Raw genomic sequence first — 16,366 nt, forward strand, 5'->3', positions numbered from 1 at the left:
CAAGTAATTCAGAGTTTGATTCACACAAATTGCACTATTACTGTAAAAAAGGATTGCGATTTCAGGCAAACAGTGTTTTTTGGTTTTTTTTAAAAAAAGCACAGAAAATATAATTGATGTTCTGTTCATTACCTGCCAGGTTTCAGGTTTCTTGTACATTTATTCATCATCCGAGACGTTACAGGCATAAGACATGTCTGGAAAAAAAAAAATAAAAAAAAAATGAATGCTTTCCCCTTTGCATTGTCATTTGCAACTCTCAGGTTTTCCCACTAGATTGTTCTTGTAAACTCTTGCATTTCATAGCACGCAAGAGTGACCACTTAGAACATCACTATAACGCTATCGTTAGCATCAGAGTTCAGTTACACAGAAAGATATGAGTGGGATGAGTTGAGTATCATTTTCTCTTTTACCTTACCGTACTGCTAATAAAATGATTGCTGTCAATTCTTCTCGTTAGTCTCAATTTATGAGAAGAGAAAAAAAAAAAAAAAGAATGAATTTTCTCATGATTAAGACATCCAACTGGTAGCATAAGAAAACCCACAGTGTCTCCCTCCCTTACCTGTGTGCAGATCAATAAGCAGGTTTGTATCTTCTCTCCAGATATGAAGTCAGTGAAGGGCTGATGGATACCAGGTTGGTTGGTTGGTTGGTTGGCTGTTTTTTTCTGTTCGTGTAGGCATTTCAGCTGAGCACTCAGAAGCATAGCATGAGTCAGCAGTAAATACTGAAAATACCAGTAAAAGAGAAGCCGTAAGCATCCCATTAAGAATTCCAGTAATATTGAAGTTTTGTAATGTTGGCAAAACCACCTATTTCGTAGAAAGAGTCATCATAGCTTAAAAATACTCCTATAAAGGTGGGAAGATGGAGTTATTTTTGAGAAGTCTAGTAAATACTTACAAGTACTTACTTGTACAAGTAGCAAGCAGGTTTCTTAAGTCCATTTTTGTCTCGATTATTAATATCTTGCAAATGATGCTGTAGGAAAACAGTACCCTGGTTTGAACACATGGCAAGAGAAGTAGTTAGAAGTCATGTTGGGTCTACATGTGTACCTGTATATTGTATTAGCAAGGGAAAATGCTGCAAAGATCCACGTTAAAAAGTAGCAGAGGAGGAATTTTGCTTCTGCTTTCTACGTTTATTGGGTTTGCATGGCAAGGTTTTGGTAGCAGGGAGGCTACAGGAGTGGCTTCTGTGAGAAGCTGCTAGAAGCTTCCCCCATGTCCAATAGAGCCAATGCCAGCTGGCTCCAAGATGGACCCGCCGCTGGCCAAGGCTGAGACAATAGGCGATGGTGGTAGCGCCTCTGTGAGAACGTATTTAGGAAGGGGGACAAAAAAACCAACTGTGCATGGATAAAGGAGTGAGAATATGTGAGAGAAGCAACTCTGCAGACACCAAGGTCAGTGAAGAAGGAGAGGGAGGAGGTGCTCCAGGCGCCGGAGCAGAGATTCCCCTGCAGCCTGTGATGAAGACCATGGTGAGGCAGGCTGTCCCCCTGCAGCCCATGGAGGTTAACGGTGGAGCAGATATCCACCTGCAGCCTGTGGAGAACCCCACACCAGAGCAGGTGGATGCATACGAAGGAGGCTGTGGCCCCATGGGACGCCCACATTGGAGCAGGCTCCTGGCAGGACCTGTGGCTCCACAGATAGAGGAGCCCACGCTGGAGCAGGTTTGCTGGCAGGACCTGTGACCCCATGGGGGACCCACGCTGGAGCCATCTGATCCTGAAGGACTGCACCCTGTGGGAAGGACCCACCCTGGAGCAGTTGGTGAAGAACTGCAGCTGGTGGGAAGGGCTCAGATCGGAGAAGTCCATGGAGGACTGTCTCCCATGGGAGGGACCACAGGCTGGAGCAGGGGAAGAGTGTGAGAAGTCCTTCCGCTGAGGAGGAAGGAGCGGCAGAGACAACGTGTGATGAACTGACCGCAACCCCCATTCCCCATCCCCCTGGCTTGCTCAGGGAGAGGAGGCAGAGAAAACCGGGAGTAAAGTTAAGCCTGGGAATAAGGGAGGGATGAGGGGAACGTGTTTATAAGACTTAGTTATTATTTCTTACTATCTTACTCTCATTTAATTGGTAATAAATTAAATTGATTTTCCCCAAGTCAAGACTGTTTTGCCCATGACTATAATTGCTGAGTGATCTCCCTGTCCTTATCTCAACCCACGAGCGTTTCATTATATTCTCTCTCCCCTGCCCAGCAGAGGAGGGCAGTGACAGATGGTGGGCACCTGGTGTCCAGCCAGGGTCAACCCACCACGCTACAGTGGTCAGATACTTGCAGTGCAGCAGTACTATACCAGAATACCCCAGTCTGTCACCCTTAGCCCTGTATGCTTGTGAAAATCTATCAGAAGGCAGTTGTTGTTTGGAAAAATAATTCCTTAAAATACTTGGAGTTTGTGTGTTGCATGACTTTCCTTTTGGCAGCAGATAGAATAGAAACAAATAAACCTTTTTCCCATGTAAGCCTTAAAACAAGTGCGTTTGGTTCGGTTCAGGGTACATAGTGTGTTCAGACACAGCACAGGCTTTTATAGTTCTCTACTCAGAGAAACTGAAATGCGAAAATGACGCAAAAGAGGATTCAGTCTGGTGCTGGGCAGAAAGTTTTGGGTAAGAGAAGAATTACTTCAATGTGTCCAAGTGCAAAAGCGGGGTCGTGTAGTGTTGGGTGTCGGAGGAAGCTGACGTGAAGCTGACCTCCCACCACCACTACCACCGCAAGTCCAATCCCCCTATAAAAAAGCCGATACCAGTTGCAGAAATTGCAGAAGAGCAGGAACTTCCTAGCTCAGACAGTTGTAACTGGTGGTTACATCCTTCCAACCTCTGCTCTGCTCTCAGGAAGGGGAGACTTATCTGCAGGCAGGAGTGACCCCAGCACCCACATGCTGCTCTACCACCTGGGGCTGGACCTTCACGCGGGTTGGGGGATTTTCTTGGGTCTGTGGCTCTGGAATTCGGAAACTGCTCTTTTCTGTAGATGACATTAAACCACCGGTGACGGCGTGTTGCTTTAGCCATACCTGGAAACAGATTTCTTCTGAAGCCACTAAACATCTTTCTCTCCCCCTTAAGGCTTAAAAACGCTCTAATTCTGATTGAGGAATGAGGTTGCTGTAGTTAATGGCTTGTCTTTGTCGGGTACAGTTCCACCTTACCTTTCTCTTGAGCCAAGGTCTTCAGTGTAAACATGCAGTGCTGCCCATCTGCCGCAGAATAGGCTGGGGTTTTGAGGGTTTTTTCCCTTAATCTGAAAATAACAGAAGCAAGCACAAAGCCCTTTTTTCATTATTAGAAAACCCAACAGTCACTCTTGCTATTTTGCTAAAATCTTCTAAAATTTCCCACGTCTCCGTGTTATTGCCTCTACTAAATTGAAAATCATAGATGCATAGTAGGTGGTTGAAGGAAAGCACTTTGCAGTCCATCTAAATTCTATTTTGGTTTTGATGGGGAAGTTAGGGGGCGTTAAGTAATCGGAGCGTGGCAGAGTAAAAGCCAGCGGCAACAAACACCCTTCCCCATACCTTTTCCAAGCAACTTCCTCAGATCTAAGAGTTCCTGGTCTGCTTGGCCTTGGTCACAGGGTACCCAGAAATGGGGCAGCATCCCACCGTGCCACATTGGCCCAACGGCTGCATTGCTCCTCACCGCTTTGTTTGTGTTTTCTTCTTCCCTTCTCCCCTGCAGGGTGTGAACGGCATGTCTGTGGATGAGAAGACTGACTCCCCCATGTATGTGTATGAGTCAACAGTGCACTGTACCAATATTCTCCTCTGCTTAAATGACCAGCGGAAGCAGGACATTCTCTGTGACGTGACGCTGATCGTGGAGGGGAAGGAGTTCCGCGCCCACCGGGCTGTGCTGGCTGCCTGCAGCGAGTACTTCTTGCAGGCCTTGGTAGGGCAGACGGAAAATGACCTGGTGGTCAGCCTGCCGGAAGAGGTACAGTATGTCGCCGTGCCCCCACCTTAAACATGAGCCCCCTCCATCCCACATGGTGAGGAAGACCCCCGTAGTCTGCTAAGGTGGCCAAGAGGAGCGTGACGCGGGTGTTGGTGCCACAGCTCTGGATGGTGGTTTTTGTGTTTGGGTGGGTTTCGAATCACTGAAGGATGGACGTGTTCATGCCAACCTTCCTCGCTGGTGGTAACTCCTAACGGATATGTCAGCAAAGCTTTAAGGTGCTTCAGCTCGCCTTTCTCACCACCTTTGAGGGAGTCATAGCTAAACACTTAATTACTGTATCTTCGTTCAGGGCGTTATCAGGACGCTGATATTCTTCTGCTCTTCCAGGCAGGAAATTTGAAAGCGGTGATGTGGCTGCTAGATGGCAGGTTATTGTTGAAAAATCATTTGAGCTGTCATGTTGATTGAAGTCTCATTGCTGTCCACCCCTCTCTGGCATCTCATATCCTCATCGTCCTCTTTCCCCTCTCCTGCACCCCATTCAGCCTTGCTTCCTCTTGCCTCCCCTCATGATGAATTTGGGATTTAACTGCTTTGGGCCATGTGTTTTCCACCAAGAAACCATGAACACGGTCTGTCAAAAAAGCAGGGTTTTTCTCATGCAGCGTGGCTCCCACAGCAGGAAGCCAAGGGACGTAGAAAATACCTACCTCACTGGAAAGTTTACTTTATTTTACCACAAAATCTCACTGGCTGGCTTCCACCCCCACTGTAATTTCCTCACAGCCGTACGGCTGTGACAGCACAGCTACTGTAGGGCACACCAGTGGCTTTGCTGCCCACGGAGGGGAGACGTGTGCCTGCTGGCCACGGCTGCCGTCACCCACCGCCTCGGCACTGCCAGCCCGGTGTCTCTGGCTGTGACAGGCGTCACAAGAGGGGTGGCCATGTCCCCAGGGCACGGGACTGCAGTCACTCAGTGGGAAGGTACTCTAGCCTACAGAGGGTTTTTCACCATCATTTGCTTAACGCCCATGAAGATGCACGGTGTGTTTTTAAATGATGACAGGTCCCAAAGTGTCACACACTGGTTTTCCGCCCCTGGTTTAGCTCTCCAGAGACTTTACCGGCGTCGTGATGTTGTCACGGCACAAGTTGGAGAGCATTAGAAGAAGTAGGTCACCGGGTGCGACTTCATGAGTCTTGACACTGAATATTACTCATGAAGAAATTTCAACCCAGACATTTTGCATAGGAGTTTAGAGATATCGCAGAGGATGCACTAGGATGCACACTATGATTCTACAGTGTCCACTAATAATTTCCAGTGGAAGAATCGAGTCTCAGTCAGTGTCGCATGGCTTTCACACCGCAAAGCAAGGGTGGGAGCATAGAGATGACAAAACGTGCACAGGGGTGCACAGGTAGGAAGAGACAGGAGAGTATCAGCACTCTTCTACAAAGCCTTGGTGAGACCTCCATGAATGATTCGGGTCCAGTTAGATAAAGAAAAATAACTGAAATTCAAATAAGCATATACAAGAGTGACTGAGATGTTCGGAAGAAAGAGCCTGGCATAAAGGAGGACAAGACAAGACCATGGCAGGTTCATCCTTCTGACATGACAACTGCAACATGCTACAGCTCCGTGTAGGCAGAGGAGATGAAAAGCTGAGAGGAGGAGTTCCTCTTTAATTCTAAAAGAGGATGTTGACACAAGCATTGATTGGTTTCCACTGGCTTTTAGTAAAAGTAGATTGGAAATCAGGAGATATCTAATCACAGCAGCAGTGAGGTGCTGAGCCGCAGGGTGGTGGAGGGATCATGATGTGTCTGCACTCCATGACCCAGGCCTATGTTCATATTAACACTAAAGATTTAAAGCACAAAGGTTTGTCTTTCTGTGTGTTTTATATGAGATACTACGTTAAAAAAACTCCTCCAGTCCAACCGTAAATGATTTCTATTTAAGTGAATCCCCTTTGGATAAATGGAGTATTGGGGTTTTACATTTTAGAATATATCTCAATGAAAGATAAAAAGTTTTAGTGGCTTAAGGTTACACTGGCTGCTGTTAAGCTCCAGTGACGTCCATGGTTTTGCAGAAGCAGTGAATCGAGTTCTTAAGGTTTTTCCCAGTACCCTGAAATTATCACGCTTCACCTAAGACCGCCACTGTTATTTTGCCACGAGCTTCAATTAGTGGCAGAGCACTGTGGCTTTTAACTTTCTCGTCCTGGAAAAGTGCTATCTTCGCCTGTTAAAAAAGACACCTACAGTTACCAGTGCCTACTTGTACAGATAATTTCCACGTGCAAATTAATTGCTGATAACTCCATTGAATCTAATTTGCTCGGTGACTACTGTATTTAAATATGTGGGGTGATCGGTTATAGTAATTTCCTCACAAGTGTTAGTCACTTGGGGTACAGGTCTGCCTGATGCAGTTTGTTATTTCTCAGTTATTCCTTGGTTAAGATGCAAGTCTCTGCTTTTGGTGTTGCACACCTTCAGAGTACTGGGCGCTGTGGTAGGTGCCCGTCCTTAGGTATGGGAAGTGCCTCCGACAAAGAACAGTGTCGGCGCTCCCCGAGAAAGGAACTGAAACACTCTCGGATTTTAAGAACTGATAGAGCAGGGGAAAAAAACATCTCGGTTATATTGCATTAAAAGAAGTTAGCAGCGTCTTTTTCAGTTCATGAGCTAATGGCTCCTCCCACGGCTATTGTTTTTAGTCCATGGTCTGCAGAGTTCTGGCAGCCCATGAGGTGTTTCTAAAGGTATCTGTGAAAGCTGACTTAATCCGTCATGTAGGGGGTTATACCTCCAGAGGAAAAATTTCAAACAAAAGTTGAGAGTTAGTGTCTTGAGCCAATGGTTTTTTCAGGCTTAGAGACAATTTATGTTGGAATATAGTTGTTATAAAAAAAAACAGAGATTGAAAATAATTTTAAAATATAGTCTTCACAGTTCAAAACTTTTCCAAAGGTGAAGATCACTCGTAAATTAGCAAAGCTATTTTGAAGTCAACCATACAAGCATTGCATTTTAAATTCTGGTGTGGTTTGATAACTGCTAAAGTATACAATTGTGGAGAAAGGGCATTTATTATTTCTCAAAGGTTTGATGTTGGAGCTGGATAAAGCTTTATATATAAAGCTTTTACGCTCATGTAATGTTGGTGTGAGGGGGCTTAACATCAAAACAAAAAACTTGTTTTTGATTATTCAAAGCAGTGAATCTTCCTCTGAAGTCTAAATAGCAGGTTTTTGGGTTTTTTTTTTTACTTCCTAGCATGGTGGGGTCTTTTTGTTAATGTGGCATCCAGACATTGTTAAGTGTTGTCTAGCTAAACAGTGAACAGATGTTTTTTACATTATTTCTTGTTTATATCCAATTACAAGTGAGAGCAGTCTTTATGATGGGCCAGTCATTTCAGTAGGGAGACATTGTGCACGCACAGAATTGGGACGAGTTGAGCTTATAGGGTTTTAAACTGCTGCAAAACTTTGTGTTAGACATTTCAGGTCAATTCAAGCATGACTTAATATGCCTCAGTTCAAACCTTTCCCTAATCAACCTAATCTAAGTCAGTATGGAGCTAATTCTGCACTGATTGAAGAGCTTCCATAAACCCTTTTGTGCTAGCCTCGGTAATTTGATTCGTACTACACCTTTTGTTAAAGCAACATATTTTAGTGTGTAGATAAGCGCTTGGAAAAACAGCCACCTAAATAACGAGGGCTCAGATGCGGCCACGGTGTGTGAACCATCAGGCCTTAGAGCGGAGTCAGAGGAATGGAGTGTGTCAGCTGCCTACAGCTCATAATAAAGGACCCCGTCAGCTCTTAACTTCTGCGCTTTTCTCTTCATTTGCAGTTTTTGGTAAACAACTAGAACCTCGCCTGCTTTTCACCCAGGGTATTTTGCAGCAGTTGTGCAGTTTCCCTCTAGCAGCTGCTGTTAAATGCAACCCAAAATTAATATTTTCCAAGAAATGAGTTTAAAGCTGTAAAGTTAGTCATTCACTCCATACCCCTAACTGTTGTTTTGTTTTATTTAATCACGAAAACTGGTCTTCCTTCCTTTAACAAGGCACTTAATTAAGCTTTTAATTCATGATAAGAAGTTAAATGGCACTTACGAGGCTTTTTTAATGGTTTCCACTTCCCATCCAGATTACAAAAAAAAGGTGTGATAGAGAGAGAGACACGGCTGTCAGCCAGGGGTATTGTAGGTCATGCCAATATTAGCTGGCAGCAGGCCATTATCCAATTAACATTGCTTCATCGCTGCAAGTAATAGCTCTCGAGTAGATGATTGAGTCATTCATGCTGTAGTGGTACTCTACTTTACTTGAGAAGGAGCCAGTGCTTCGTCGAATAGGCTTTTTATTCGCTATTATTACCTGCCTGGCTTTGCTAATAGAAGTGCACGGCGAGTGCGCATGGGCGAGCTGAAAGCTGGGCGCTGGGCAGAGGAGCATCGTCTGTGCAAACACCTTATTCGCTTGGCTTTCCGAAAGTGGAGGTCGCAGTTAAATGGTAGAAAGACAGAAACAAATAAATAAACAAATAAACCCCCTCAGTTGCATTAAATTCCTGCAGCTTAGAAATTAGATTCCCGACCTTGCTTGCGGGTTTTTTTTTGACTTTGGGGTCTACGTTTGAAAAAACCTTCACCTGGTCCTTCCAGCCATGAGACCACCAAATGCCTTTCTCTCTGGTGAAGTTAAACACAGGTCTTCATCTTCGGAAGTAGTAGACCAAGCTCTCTCTAGCACTGGTCTGATAAAATCATTTCTGTTATAAAACCAACTTTCTTCCCAATTAGGTTGGTTAGTTTTACCTGTAATCCTCAAATTTCTTCAGTCTCTTTCAAAGAGTGGTTACTGGTGACTTTTTTTAGTGCAATGAACTGTCTGCTGGAAATATTGGCTTCCAAAAGGATTAAATGGAGTTATCTGTGCCATACAAATCTCCCAAGGGGCAAAGGGAAGCAGCATCTCTTTTAGGAAGAGGGAAGGGTGTCCTGGTTTCATCTGAGATGGAGTTAACTTTTTTTGCTAGCAGCTGGTGTAGTGCGATGTTTTGGATTTGGGATGGGAAATAGTGTTGATAGCACACTGGTGGTTTTGGTCGTTGCTAAAATCTCAAGGCCTTTTCTGCTCTTCACACCGCCTCACCAGCGAGCAGGCTGGGAGGGCACAAGAAGTTGGGAGGAGACACAGCCAGGACAGCTGAGCCCAACTGACCAAAGGGATATTCCATGCCATATGACATCGTACTCAGTGTATAAAGCTGGGGGAAGAAGGGGGGAATGTTTGGAGTGATGGCATTTTGTCTTCCCAAGTAACCGTTACTGGTGATGGAGCCCTGCTTTCCTGGAGGTGGCTGAACACCTGCCTGCCCATGGGAAGCAGCGAATGAATTCCTTGTTTTTCTTTGCTTGCATGCGCGGCTTTTGCTCTGCCTATTAAACTGTCTTTATCTCAACCTGTGAGTTATTTATTTCTCACTTCTACTCTTCCGATTCTCTCCCTCATGCGAACTGGGGGGGAGCGAGCGAGTGGCTGCGTGGTTCTGGCTGCCGGCTGGGGTTAAACCATGACAGGGTGGCATGTCCTCGGGGGGCTTTTTTCATTGTTTATCCGCACAGCTCTTTTCTTTGCTTTTAAGAGAACTATGTTCAAAGTAGATGTTAGCACGCGCCACGGGCTGCATTTCTCTGCGTTCTTACTGCTTTACTGCTCCCCAACGGCTGCTGCAAAACCTGCCGTTTCCCCATGAGGTCTAAGCCCTATGAAATCTGTCATCTGCTTCTTCAGTTGATGTGAGTTAACTCCCTCACCCGGTTAATCATTGCAAGGAGAAAGGCAGGCCGGGAGCTCGGTTCGGGTTCAAGGCTGGCAAAAACTGAGTATGTTGGAAAGCGAAGGCATGCGGCACCCTGGGTGGGACTGAGCCAGGCATCTAACATTAGTATAGCTCATAGTTGACAGGGAGGAGAAATACTGGCAGCTGCTAACTATCTATGCCAACCCGCCAGCCTGAGGGAAAAATGCTGGGAATTAGCCAACGAAAGATGATTGCGATGAGGAGAAAATCAAAGGCAGGATGCAGGAGGTCAACTATTACATACCCTGCTGGCTGAAGGCAATTACTATTCCTTTTTATCTCTCTAGAAATAAACGATATTCTCTTACTTTGTCTCCTTCCCTTCTGTGTAGTGTGTATATGTATGAATATAGCGTCTTTAAGGAATGCAGTGAGTGAGCAGGGAGTGCTCTGCACAGGCGCTTGGAGTGGAAGAGGTGATAAATGTGGGAAAGAGGAGCAGGAGGGCAAGAGGAAAATGTCTGCGTGGAAGTTTGTTTCCCAGCTGGGGGGATGCTATTACACAGTAGGGAACAACCAAAGACCCTTTTTCTTTGGCACCCCAGAGTTGTATTAGGAGTAGCTAAGGTTAGTTCTTAGAGAACGGGAAGCATTAGCGTGGTTTGCTTTTTACATGACTGTATCAGCCACTGATGTTCCTCACAGCACTGGTCAGAATTAATTCTCCATTGGCTCAGGAGGCGGCCGTGACCTGAAAGCCTTCCCGAAAGCCACCTCCCCCTTCATCCACAGAGCTTTTTGTAGTGGCAAGAGGTTGCATCTATCAGGCTTCAAGTAAAGTCAGACTTCAAACTCATTTGCGCTTCAACCTCACCTCAGCAGTGCCGCTTCAGTGAGTCCGTATGGGTGGAAGTTGGGGCTTTGGTTTCCTAAATTCCTCCTGGGGAACGTGCTATTTTTCATGCTGATTCCCAGTGCTGAGACTGACCGCGCAGAAGGATGGCTGGAGGCTGCAGATCTGTAGTCAGAGTAAAACTGAGCATTCAGGTACTTTCTGAGGTCTTACATGACACAATACTAATTCATGAGAAACCATGAGACAGAAATGCGCATTGTTTTATGTGCATTGCTTACGTATCCCAGTACAAGGTACAAGCGACATATTTTGTTTCTAGCAGGTGAGCGGTAAAGCAGCAGTAAGATATCAAGATGTGATACGAAATTCCATCCGTGTCTCACTGCAAAATCTTCTGGCACTGCCTGATTTTTCATGCCTCAAGTACGATGAGGAAACTAGCCACATACTTTTCATTCCGCGTGGTGTAGCTTCCATTATTTTCTGATGAGGGCTGTCTCGCTATTGATAATTCTTCTCTGATATTTTCAGGTGGAGAAAAGTGAAATACATCTCTGTTGTGTTTTGTGGGGAGAGGTAGGCTTAAAAAGGCAAAACAAAGGCCGTGCATACATGCATGTTAAGAGGAGAAAATCTTGCAATAACTCCTTTACCCTCCCTTTGGCAGCAGCTATACTATTTATTTATTTATTCGAGTAAGCATGTAAAAATGTACTGTCGAAGGGGATATGGAGATGAATGCGCAGAATGAAATTCACTGCCACGATAAGTGGACTCAATTTCGTTGCCTTTGTTAGACTCCTGCCTGCCGCTAGTGCGAAATGGGGCTGATTGACTCTGATTGCACTCGCTATTGAAAAGGCAGTTTGCAGTGGGGAAACTTTCTCGCTCAAACATGCCAAACATAATCTAAAATGTAAAAGATGTCCTGAAGAGTAAGTCCTAGAGGTAGACTGCGCTAAGGGCATGAGCAGGAGCAATAAGCATGTGTAACAGCAGGTGTATTTTGTTCGTTTGGTTGGTTGTTTTCTTTAATTGGGGGGGGTGTGCTGTATTTAAATACATATCTCGGCATGAATGAAAATGAGGTGGCTGAGCCATGACTATGCATTGTTCCTCAACACTGTGAGCACTCTGGCCTGGCAGTCTGAAAGATCTCCTCCTCTCCTCACCGCCCCCCCCCTTCTTTGATTCTCTTACTTTTGCTTTTTCTCCCTCAAAAAAAGCTTTAATATTTTTTATTGCCAGAAAGCTAAGTATCTGCTCTTCCGAGAGTCCAGAAATACAGGCTGAGTATTTGCCATTTGAATGAACAGACAGATGGGGCCCAGATAAGACACCCCTCAGCTTCACCACATCAGAGACCACAACCTGCAAGGTACTTCCTGATCCCAGTACCAAGCTTTGCTTCATTAGCACTCCCAAGACGCAAAGAAGATAAGGTTTTATTTCCGTACAGCACTTTCTGACAAGGATTCCCCGGTGAATAATGTCAGACTGGCTGTTCTTCTCAGCTACCAGCGAAATTGAGCATGTTATGGGGTGGAATATGGCATGTATTCAAATGATTCAATGATTCAAAACAGACGTTAAGACTAGAAAGTACGGTTCAATTTGGAAGTGAAATACGGGTTTTAGGTGAGGAGAAGGCAATTGAATCGTACTAGGATTTGGGAATGAGATGCTCTTTGTGAATTTTACGGGCAGGCTGTTGGTTTTTTTAGAGGAACGAGTAGACACACTTTATGCTACATGCACGACGCAAGCTTTGAAGAGGGAAATGGCTGGTTTATTCCAGGGCTTTTGTGCAGCACTGCATTTTCATCTGTCCCACTGATGGGAGACCTCCAGCAAACACCTAGTTAGCGCAGCGTAACACTACTAAAAGCTGTGTTCTTGGGCACCTTATTTACTTTAATAAATAAATAAGTAGGAGCAGCTGTACTTGGTCAGACTACAGATCTGTGTAGACCAGGATTGGTTTCTTTTAAAAATGAGATTTAATTTCTCTGAAGGAGCTTGAGGGGAGGCTTGGGTAGTTGTTTAAAGACTTAAATAAAAAGAAAGTATCAGGCATATCTCTAAGCAGCGTGTTTTAATTTACTGGGAAAAGATATCATGAGAGCCACTGGCAGTTGTTCTGAAGCCAGATTAAAATCAAGTGAAAAATTTGGCATGTGTTTTTAGCAACAAACTGCTCGGTGATGTGTGTTACTCCACATTGTTCTATAACTGTAAGGCAAGTGGCTTTGAGGAGGGATGAGCTTTAAACACTCCTTCAAGAAGTTTGGTGCTCAATAAAGATGTAATTGAGTGAAATCTAAAATCCTAACATAATAGATCAGATTTGCTAATAAACCTTTCTGTCCTTCACTTTGCTTAATCTGACTTTATAAGAGCAGATGGCATGAGAGTGTGTGGTTAAGCGTAACTGTCTATTTCCCACACACAGAAATAGTCGAAATCTTTTCTTTTTTTTTAATTTTTGTTTTGTATTTTGGGGGATTTTTATTTTTTGCTTAAAGTTTGCACGATGCATCTTTTGGATCACTTAGGAGCCAGCGATGGAGGCTTTAGAAGACTTTGTGGAGAAGAGAAGTTTAATTAGTAATCGAAATGGCACCGGGAATTTCTTGCCGTGACCCAGGGGTGCTACCCAGGGCTCTGCAGTTAAAATACCCGAAGCTGGGCTGAGGACGGCAGAGAATCACAGTACTAGCACTTTCAGTAAAAATAATATATAAACAAGGTGTCACCAAACAGCTAGAACTGAGAGGTATCAGCTCTGAAGTTAAATAATGGTAACATAAAACCTTCAGCAGTAGATTTTTTGATGTCTCTTGTGAACAAATAAAATACTGTCATCACCTGTCGGCGAATGCTGGGGTGGAAGCTGGTGTATCAGATAGGAATTACGGCGCAGGTCTGTGCGTCAGGTCAGTGACGATTAAATCACCTTGTGTGAACCACTCAGCTATGTTTACCTCTCTCTAAACGCTCCGATTCACATTACCTCACACAGAGGTGAAGAGACTGACCCGCAGCTGCTGGTCCCAGAGCAGCCCGTGTATCTGAACCCAGAGCTTCCAGCTTATCTCTCCTCAGCCAGAATCTCAGGCTCATTTTTTTTCCCCCCTCTGTATTTTTTAAGCATGCAGGAAGCATTGAGGGAATTTTTAGATGAGTTGCAGCATTTCTCAAGATTATAAGGGTAGGATGGAGCCGCTTGCTGCCTTATCTGGGCGGTTGGTCCTGGGTGATGGATGGGCTCTACTCTCTGTCCTCTGACCGTTCTTCCTGCATCACCCCTGAGGTCCTGTGCGCCACCATCTATAGGAGCTGCTGAGACTACTGCATCTAAGAGGAAAGTAGACTTGGAGGCATGGAGCAGATCAGAAAAAGTATGTGGATAGCTGCAAAGACTTCCCATCCCTCACCAGGAGACTGGGGCACTCTGAGGATGCTTATGTACGAATTTTTGCCTAAGTGACAGAGCTGTTGCGGACTCCAGTTCAAAAATAAATTCTCAATTAAAAAAAAAAAAATCTCGATACTTAGAGCAATATTTAAAAACTTTTTCCTGTATTTTTGTAGCTTTTAGACATCCCATTTATCCCAAACAATAGGCAGGTGCCTAACAAGACTTGATCTCTTCCACTGAGAGCTAATCAGTCTTGGCAGACGGGAACTGTGGGTATTCAGGACCCCAAAAATCAAGCACCTTTTTTTTTAGTGTTGAAGCAACCGTATTTAGTGGAGTATGTATTTGGGTTTGCTAAGGTACCTGGTCCACATCATTCGCTGCAGCAGCTGCTCATCATTTCAGAACAACACTTTAGAGAAACGGAAGTGTACAGACTTACTGTAAGGAGTGCAGGGAGGTTTGGCAGGTGTAACCCAGGATGGATTCAGCGGTGGCATTGTATTCTCAGTGTTTCCTTCTGCTCCCGCGGTGTCAGGCGTACTTCCTGAAGCCAGTGCTGAGGCAGGTTTGTTGGGGTAGTAAAATAGAAAGGAGACCATGCAAATAAATGGACTGAGCCAGAAGTGGACCCGAACGATGCTAACAGTTTAAGGGGGGTGGGCATCCAGTCCATCAAACACCTCGTAATACTTTACTTGGAAGTTTACTTGCTTTGAGTTGTGATAGGACTAAATTCTCTAGGCTGTGCAGATAACCTTTTACTTTATGTTTCCAGCATGGGTGGGGATGCAGTCCGTGGTAGTGTTTCAAGGTAAAAAGATGAGATTTAAAGAAAAAAAAAAAGTCCATGCAAACTTTGCCAGTACAGTTCTCAGTTGCAGGAAAAAAATCCTTTTGATGAAGTGGTCCGGGATTTTCGTCAGATTGTCAACTAGGAGGCTAAGGCTACATTTTTGGCTGTGTAAAGCTTTTGCTTGTGGGAAATGTGTTGGGTTTTTTTCTTTCCTATGAAATTCAGACCTGTGGTCCTCTGTTTCAAGGGCCTGCAGCTAGTAAGAAACAAGTCTTCAACAACTCTGAAAGCAAAATATCTTTCTATCTCTGGCCACAGAGCGGTAGCACAACAAGCCTAGCCACCTCTCTCCCCAGACACACAGGCACCCTTCAGAGAAAATTTCCCTGTCAGGGGATTCTTGGTCAAGTAAAAACAGAATAAGCTCAAGTTATTTCCTGTTTCTTTCAAAGGACAGGGTTGGAGCCAGTAAGCTTTCAAGACAGGAAAAAGCTGGGGAAAGACAAATCCTGACAACTTCCCTTCTGCTTTCCACAGAGGACTAGTGTTCATTTCTGCTTCCGGAAAGGGAAGCTGGACTTGAGGTGAATGGGTCTCTCCAGCCATTCCATCTGCCTGTTGAATTGAACTCTTTTTTCAACTTATTTTTATCTGACTGCAGATTTCCATGTTCCTCCGTGGATGGCTTTCTGCATATGGCATTTTTGTCTGACATAAAGCCAAATCAAGCAGTTTCTGTCTATTCCTTAAACTTGTTAGCTTTCAGGAGACTGGACACATCAAACCAAGGCTATGTTTTAAACGTCTCAATTAATTTGTCAAACGTAAGGCACAAAAAATAGGGAGTAGCCTGTCTTTTGTTAGAGCCATCTATCCTTGTCATTTTTGCCTAGTTTGTGTAAGCAGTAGCCATTGAAGACAAATAATACCTATATCATTTTCCAAGGTAGTGAAGACTGAAGAGGTGTCGATGACATATATAGGCATTGGGATGGACATTCTACCAAGAAACTTGTTCACATTTGCAAAGTGGTCATGGCATTCGGAAGGCAGAAAGAGTAGTTTTCAGTAATGGCAGAAACCTTTAAATCAATACTTCTTTTCTTCTTTCCCTGTCTTCAATGTATCTCGCAGGTGGAGGACTGAGAAGAACACCCAGTAAGAGCTACATCAGGCTTGGTTTAATTCTGCTTCCTTTTCAAAGATGAGCCTAATCCTTCTCTTAGGGGATTTATTTCACTATTATGTGTGAACTTTCCTTTTGGAAACCTCAGTTGAGAGGGCACAGGCAGGTAGATTGTTAAAGACAAGTATTTGATGACGTTCTGGCCTCTGTCTTCAGCTGGTGGTCCACAGCCGAGGTGACCCTAGTGGGAGCCGCTGGCAGGGCTACTGTGCTGGACCTTCTCCGGGAGGCTCTTGGAGAGCCGTAGAGCAGACCGGCGGTGCACACCCTGAGCTGCTCTACACAGCAAGCTCGGAGGGTTTCAAGTCAATCCCAGCCTCAGGGGCCCAGACTGT

General features: G+C 44.7%; 1 protein-coding gene across 3 annotated transcripts in view; it reads left to right on the forward strand.

Annotated features, from left to right (window-relative positions):
- BACH2 (BTB domain and CNC homolog 2) overlaps window positions 1–16,366 on the forward strand; it is a 197,755-nt gene that overhangs the window by 142,261 nt on the left and 39,128 nt on the right. For all 3 annotated transcript variants that reach the window (XM_054194556.1, XM_054194558.1, XM_054194557.1), the window contains one exon: window positions 3,717–3,971. In XM_054194556.1, the coding sequence (XP_054050531.1) occupies window positions 3,729–3,971 (243 nt within the window). In that variant the 5' untranslated portion in view covers window positions 3,717–3,728. The remainder of the gene's footprint in view (window positions 1–3,716; window positions 3,972–16,366) is intronic.

This window comes from Rissa tridactyla, chromosome 3, assembly GCF_028500815.1.
Source record: "Rissa tridactyla isolate bRisTri1 chromosome 3, bRisTri1.patW.cur.20221130, whole genome shotgun sequence".
In the NCBI taxonomy this organism is placed as follows: Eukaryota; Metazoa; Chordata; class Aves; order Charadriiformes; family Laridae; genus Rissa; species Rissa tridactyla.